We start from the raw sequence: 7,500 nt of genomic DNA, 5'->3' as shown, positions 1-7,500 counted from the left end.
TACAAACATACAGATTCACTCACTCACTCACTCACTCTCAGACACACATATATACTCATTATCTCATTCATTCATTCACTCACACGCTTACTCACACATTCAGTTCTACACTCACTCATTTACTCTCAGTACAAACATACAGATTCACTCACTCACATACTCGTTCACTCACTCACTCACTCACTCTCAGACACACATATATACTCATTATCTCATTCATTCATTCACTCACACGCTTACTCACACATTCAGTTCTACACTCACTCATTCACTCAGTACAAACATACAGATTCACTCACACACTCACTCTCAGACACACATATATACTCACTCTCACTCATTCATTCACTCACTCGCTTACTCACACATTCAGTTCTACACTCACTCATGCACCCTCAGTACAAACATACAGATTCACTCACTCACTCACTCTCAGACACACATATATACTCACTCTCTCACTCATTCATTCACTCACTCGCTTACTCACACATTCAGTTCTACACTCACTCATTCACTCAGTACAAACATACAGATTCACTCACACACTCACTCTCAGACACACATAAATACTCACTCTCACTCATTCATTCACTCACTCGCTTACACAAACATTCAGTTCTACACTCACACATTCACTCTCAGTACAAACATACAGATTCACTCACTCACTCACTCACTCTCAGACACACATATATACTCATTATCTCATTCATTCATTCACTCACACGCTTACTCACACATTCAGTTCTACACTCACTCATTCACTCTCAGTACAAACATACAGATTCACTCACACACTCACTCTCAGATACACATATATACTCACGCGCTCACTGATCTACTCACTCACACTCACTCACTCATGTTTAGGAACTGCTACACAGTGCAGTGCATATTCCACATTAATATTTTACAGTTCAACTCACAACAGTCAATGAATGAATGAATGAATTTAAGCTCCATAGAGCAGGCCACTACATGTGGAAGACAACCTGACCCAACAAGGCCACTAGGTGTCAGTGTAATGTGGAGAAAACACACTGCAGAGAATGCATCTCTCCTTTAACCCAGAGTCACTTCAGCACCAAGTGTGGGCCGGAGGGGTATAAGCCCCCAGCTCTGTGCTGAGGAACAGTGGAACTGTGCTCTCTGAAGTGATCTGGAGCCATCAAACTCTCACAACATTCCAGCATCTTGTGTAAAGCCTGGGGTAAAAAGGAACCCACTCCTTAATAGTGTTAGATTAGGCTTTTGTCCGAACACTTTTGGCCACAATGTGTATTTTTATATTTCAGTGATCTGTGAACCAGACTGTGGTCCTCTACGCTGACGGACCGTTTCATGAGGAAAGGGCCAATGGAAGTGGTCCAGAAAGGCTCGGAAATAAATCTTTTTCCATTGACTTCCATTGGAAGTGGAGGCGGTTTTTGCCTTCTCCTGAAAAGTTACATATTTCTCATGATTCTGACAATATTTCTTTCCCTTTCCCCCAGTTTCAAACCTGCTTACTGCTAGCAGAGGTGAAACACACACACACACACACATAAACACACACACACATATCTTGAGGTGATGTATTATTCATCAGCTCCCTCCCCATTAGGCCACACTTACAGCAGCATCAGTGTGACAGGGTTTTCCCCAGCGATTACACACTCTCGCTCCCAGCTACGTGACTCTGTCCACCCACTATCACAGGACACACACATCCCTCCTAGATCAGACACACACTCGCGCTCTGTCTCCCACCTGGATGTGTGTTTGTGCGTATGTGTGTGTGCATGTGTGTGTGTCAATCCCACAGATACAAAACACACATGTCTGCAGCTGTCGGAGAGTTTTGTTTGGTGCCAAAGTGAAAGTACAGCAACTCACAGGCGCTCTCTCACACTCGTACACTCTTCTACAGCCACGACATGTCCAAGTATTAATGGACACCTACTTTAATGTGCACCCACTGTGGATTTCCATAGAGAACCTATGACCAATAGAAGGGGGTGGAGAAGTCACAGTCAACAGCACTGAGCCATTTGAAGCGTCCTCTCGCCCCCTGGGGCCGAGTTACAGGGTGCAGTGGTTAAAGCTCCCCCTACGACACGAGACGACCCTTCAACACCCTGATACTTCATCAGAACACAAATAAAACAGAGCAGCGCTTCGTTCCCAGGCGACTAGCGCCGCTCTGTAGCAGCTCTGCACCAGTCTGCAGTGATATCAGAGGAGCTGCTGGACTTTAGTTACATTTAGAGCCTCATTCTCCTTCAGAAGAGTTCCACAATCAGAGATTACCCCCCTCTCCTCACTCTTCTGTGACATGGAGCTCAGCTCAGATTCTCATTCTGCAGAGTTCTGTTCACACCACAGTTCCACCTTAAATGCTGCAGTAGCCTCAGACACTAGTATGTAATTGCTTCACTATTTAAGGTGGAACTGTAAATTTACAGCTAACTCCCGAGACCTCAGCTGCTCCTCGTGCTGTTTTCTGCTCGTTCTGAAGTAAAGGCCATAATCCACTGACACTACATTAAACTCAGAGAATACACTAAGGATAGAGATCAAAGGAGGAAATACTGACACCTGTGGGTTACTTTGGGCGCTGCGCAGCGTCTCACTGCTGATTCACAAGGTGCCATAACCCTCCATTTGGAGTGTGATTCTGAAAAATCTCAGTTTGAAGAGTCATGTCGCCCTCACACTTCACCCCACCCCTCTCTCCCAACAGCCCTCGGCAAAATGGGGGCGAGTAAGTGTTCGAGGCAAGAAGGGAAATGGGATTCATCTGTCGTGTTAAACCTAGTAGTTAACTGTAACACACACACACACACACACACACAGAGGCAGTACACACTGACCCCTCTCAGAATATACGATAATATGCTCATGTAAATGCCCCTAAAGCTCCCCCCACATGTAACATGTTTACTATGCTGTATTCCTCATGGAGAAATGAGCCTCTAAACAGAAGGTGTTGTATTTACGATGATTCAGACGTGGGAAAAGCTGAAGGACGTCGTGTTCAGACAGAGATGGAGAACTCAAGCCTGAGGGAAGGCAAATGGGTGCAGACTGTCTTTTTAAAATAAAATAAATCAGATTTAAAGGTGCAGTCAATCGTTTGCACCACGGACATCACACCTGCTCTGTGGGGGTCCTGAGTGTTGGAGAACAGGGCAAAACGAGGGTGACAAAGTATGCAGAGCCACAGACGGACTACAGTCTGTAATTGAAGAGCTACAGACTGCTCCTGTGTGGTCAGTGGAGCTGAGAGAATGGACAGTGAGTGGAGAAACAGTGAGGGGTCTTTAATAGTTGGGTAGATTGGTGTATATTAATAATGGTGTTTTTTTAAATACCTTTCTGAAAAAAAGCTGGAGCTTCAGATGTTTAAAAATAAATAAATAAATAAATAAAGAGAACCAGAAGTTTTGAAGTTTTTCTATGATAGTGTTTGCTCTAATGTCTGTTTGAGACCGAGGTTTGATTTGATTGCAGTCGGACTCTGTGGTGTTAATTAGGACTCTAGTGAACACCACATCTCTTCAAACTCCTCATCACACACACACACACACACACACACACACATCTTCTCTAATGAAGATTACACTGTGTCTTCCTTTAATATAAATGATTAACAGTGTAGCTGCTGTTAAAGGACAAACAGAGAGAGAGAGAGAGTGAGAGTGAGAGAGCAAGCAATGTAAATAGAGAAGTGCAGAAAGAGGAATAGAAGAGAGGGATGGAGGTTTTCACACAGTAGAAGATTATGTCTGATGAGACCAGTATGAAAATATACCAGGCATTATTTATTCTTAATATGTTGAGGTCTTAGATTATCTTTATCAGTTTGTCACTGTTGATGAAGATTGTTGACCAAACGTGGTGTTCCTCAAGGCTCTATCTTAGGACCTTTACTGTTTTTACCCTTTTTTAATCTAAATACTAGAGACAAAATGATGTGTTCCTCAAGGCTCTGTCCAAAGGCCTCTCCTATTTTCAGTGTAGACTCTAGAGATAAATACGGTGTTCCTCAAGGCTCTATATTAGGGCCCATATCTTATATTTTAAGATAAATGTTTTTTTTACCTATTCCTAATAGGCTCCAGACCCACTGCGACCCTGAAATGGATAAGTGCTTACAGACAATTAATTAATATTAATTCATTAATATTTTTTTACATCTGGTGCTAAAGTGAAAAAAAAACAACATTTTAGTTATTTGATCAATATTGTTTGCTACTGACTGTTATTTTTCATTACACCAGTTTCAATGGCATAGCAAATTAAAATTTGTGAAGGTGGAGAAAAATATTTTTGTTATTTTCTGTTGTCCTCCATCACTCTGAAAGAAAAAAATGTTCCTCTCTCTGCTTCATACCAGGCGTCTAACTAATGTCCATTTACTCCGGCTAGCGCTGTGTTTTGTTTATTTTATGCAGTTATTTATTTTTATATCTGCAGCCTCTCCTATTAAAGTGAGGGATGTTGCAGACAACTGAGCAATAAACAAACACACACACACACATACACACACACACACACACACACACACCTGCAGACCTGTAAAAAGGAGATGTAAATAAAACATCATTGTGAGCAGTGGGAGTGCAGAGAAAGAGAGAGAGAGAGAGAGAGAGAGAGAGAGAGAGAGAGAGATAAACATATAGATTAAATATGAACATAAACATATACATTACACTGTGTTTTCTCAGCAGTAAAAGAGTATTATCACGATCTGTCTTTATGAAAAGCGTTGGGAGGCTCATACATCTGTCTCTGGAGGCTCTACTCGCACCCAACACCCACAGATCACTCTCAGACTCTCTACAACACGCTACTGAATTATTCAGTGTCCGACAAAAAACCTGACGGACCATTTTTACCCCAGAACTTTAAAGTCACTGAGTCCTACACTGCCTCTGGGATGGTATCCTCAAAGGGAACATATACAGTACTTTAATTAGGGAACATCATTGTAGCTTATTTTTATTCGAATTGTGCATTTCAAAGTTGTGCTGATTTCATACGCCCCGCTTCATCTCTAGGACTTTTATTATGTTCCTATATTTTACACAGTTCTAATTCTGTGGAAGAGAATGTGATGTACTTTTACGGAACACAACACGGCTTTAGCAGCACTGTTTGTACCTTTAGTGACAATAATGTGCCTGTATCATACCTTTTATTCTGAGAGTGTAGAGGGACTATGTAAATATTATTTTACCATTTTACCATTGATGTCACAGCCATCTGTCCCTCAAGGCCTAGTGTTAGGACCACTCCTGTTTTCACTCTATACACTACAGATTAAATAGGGTGTTCCTCTGGGCTTTGTGTTTGGGCCTCTTATGTTCCCATACTGTCATGTAAAAAGTACTGAATTATTCAGTCTCATACAATCAAACTGACGTACTGTTTTCAGTCTAGACACTGGGAACTACTTATAGGGCCTTCCTAAAGGCTTGGTATTAGGGCCTATTTCATATCTTTAAACTCTGTAGATTAGTCTGTAATTGTATTTCATCATTGTTCACCTAGCAACACCTTAGCAACCACATGGGAAGTGCTATACACAAACACTCAGCATATTCTCCTGGAAATGCAGCTCTCTGGATATAATAATAATAATAGCAATATTAATACATTCAATTTTCATTTAATATACAGATTATAGTGTTATTATTGTTTTTATATTTAATACTTATCTTAGGTGAATATTAATTTAATTGAGTTTAATAGTCTGCTTCTCGTTTCTTTCTTGTGTGTGTGTGTGTGTGTGTGTGTGTGTGTGTATAGAGAGTTTCTCAGTACACAGTGATAGTGGAGGCTACAGATATGGAAGGAAACCTGAACTTTGGTCTCTCCAGCACCGCCACCGCCCTCATCTCCATCACCGACGTCAACGACAACCCCCCTGAACTCACTCAGAGCACGGTGAGTACAGGCGCCAGATACAGCACAATTACACCCACAAAATCACCTCTGCAAACTCATTCTGAACATGGTGAATAAGGGTGCCAGATAGAGCAGAATTACACCTATATATAAACATCCCTGACTTTACTTAGAACATGGTAAATTTGAGTCCCAGATACGTCAAAACCACTCCGTTTAGATTTCTACAAAACATGTTTCTTCAAAACATGCTTAGTACTGGTGCCAGATCATGCAAAATCACCCTTTACAGAATCCCCCTGAACTCACTCAGAGTATGGTAAAAAAAAAGTGCCAAATATAGCAAAATTTCCCCTCACAAAATCTCTGGTATTTTTGCTCACAGCACAGTGAGTAGGAGAGCCAAATATGCCAGTATATCACCCCAATACACACACACACACATATATATAAAATCCCTCCCTAAGCTCACTCTGAGCACAGTGTATACAGCTGCCAGGTACTGCAAAATCACCTCCCCTGAATGCCTCCTGAACCCACACAGAATGTGAGCGCCAGGTCACATAAAATCACTCCTGCCAAATAACGCCTACAAAATCCCCCCTGGTCTCACTCTAAGCATCGTGAGCACAGGCACCCGATACGGCAAATTCTTTCCTGCAAAATCCCACCTGAGTCATAGGAAATAAGGGTGCCAAATATAACAAAATCACCCCTCCTTCCAACTCACTTAGAGCACAGAGAATACACCCGCCAGATACAGGAAAATGACTCCTGGAAAAAAAATCCTATTTCAACTCACTCAGAGCAGAGTGAGCATGGGCTCCAGATGCACCAAAATTACCCCTGAGTTCATTCATCCCATGATAGGTAAGGATGCCAAATATAGCACAAATCAACCCCTAGACATTTCATGCTATGAATGGGCACCAGATACACCAGGGCAGAGGAAAGTGCTGGGTGCCAGATATAGTAAATTTGCTCTTGCAACGTCCCTCCATAATCCCTCAGAGCACACTGAATACAGGTGCCAGATATAGAAAAATCACCCCTATAAAATCCCCCAAACTCACTTTAAGCACAGTGTGTACAGCTGCCAGATATAACAAAATGACCCCTATGAAATCCATCCTGAGCTCATTTAGAGCAGGGTAAATATGAAAAAAATAAACAAGATCTTTCCTGAATTCCATCAGAGCAAAATGTTTATGGGTGCCAGGTACAGTGAAATAACCCCTATAAATATCTCCCAACAAGGTGAGTATGTAGAATTGATATAAACCCCTCTTATATAACCCCGGAATGCAGAAGTGTGTTGCTCCTGCTGACGGTGGAGGAGAGGATAGAGCTAAACTGTACAGAGGCTACTTTATAACTAAGTTTAAAGTTGCACTTTTCCATCATCTGCTATATTTTTCCGTCCCCTTGTCATTTGTGTTGTGTTGCCTATTACTGCTAAAGCAAAAAGAGCCTTGGCAGGACCTCGTTGAACTTTTCTAACAGGCACAGTATGGGTCACTCTCAGGTAAATTGTTTTGGGCTCGTCTTATTGGACCCAGAGCTGTCACATACTGTCACAGCAAACCTGGCAACCCGGACACTGAA

At 41.9% G+C, this 7,500-nt stretch overlaps 1 protein-coding gene across 1 annotated transcript in view; it reads left to right on the top strand.

Moving 5' to 3' along the window:
• Positions 1–7,500, top strand: part of LOC136696546 (cadherin-4-like) — a 38,397-nt gene that overhangs the window by 2,532 nt on the left and 28,365 nt on the right. Inside the window, exon 3 of the mRNA XM_066671040.1 lies at positions 5,797–5,934. Coding sequence (XP_066527137.1) covers positions 5,797–5,934 — 138 coding nt within the window. The remainder of the gene's footprint in view (positions 1–5,796; positions 5,935–7,500) is intronic.

The sequence above is a fragment of the Hoplias malabaricus genome, chromosome 5 (assembly GCF_029633855.1).
Source record: "Hoplias malabaricus isolate fHopMal1 chromosome 5, fHopMal1.hap1, whole genome shotgun sequence".
NCBI lineage: Eukaryota > Metazoa > Chordata > Actinopteri > Characiformes > Erythrinidae > Hoplias > Hoplias malabaricus.
Note: the sequence above shows the minus strand (reverse complement) of the source record. Positions and strands in the feature narration are given on the sequence as shown.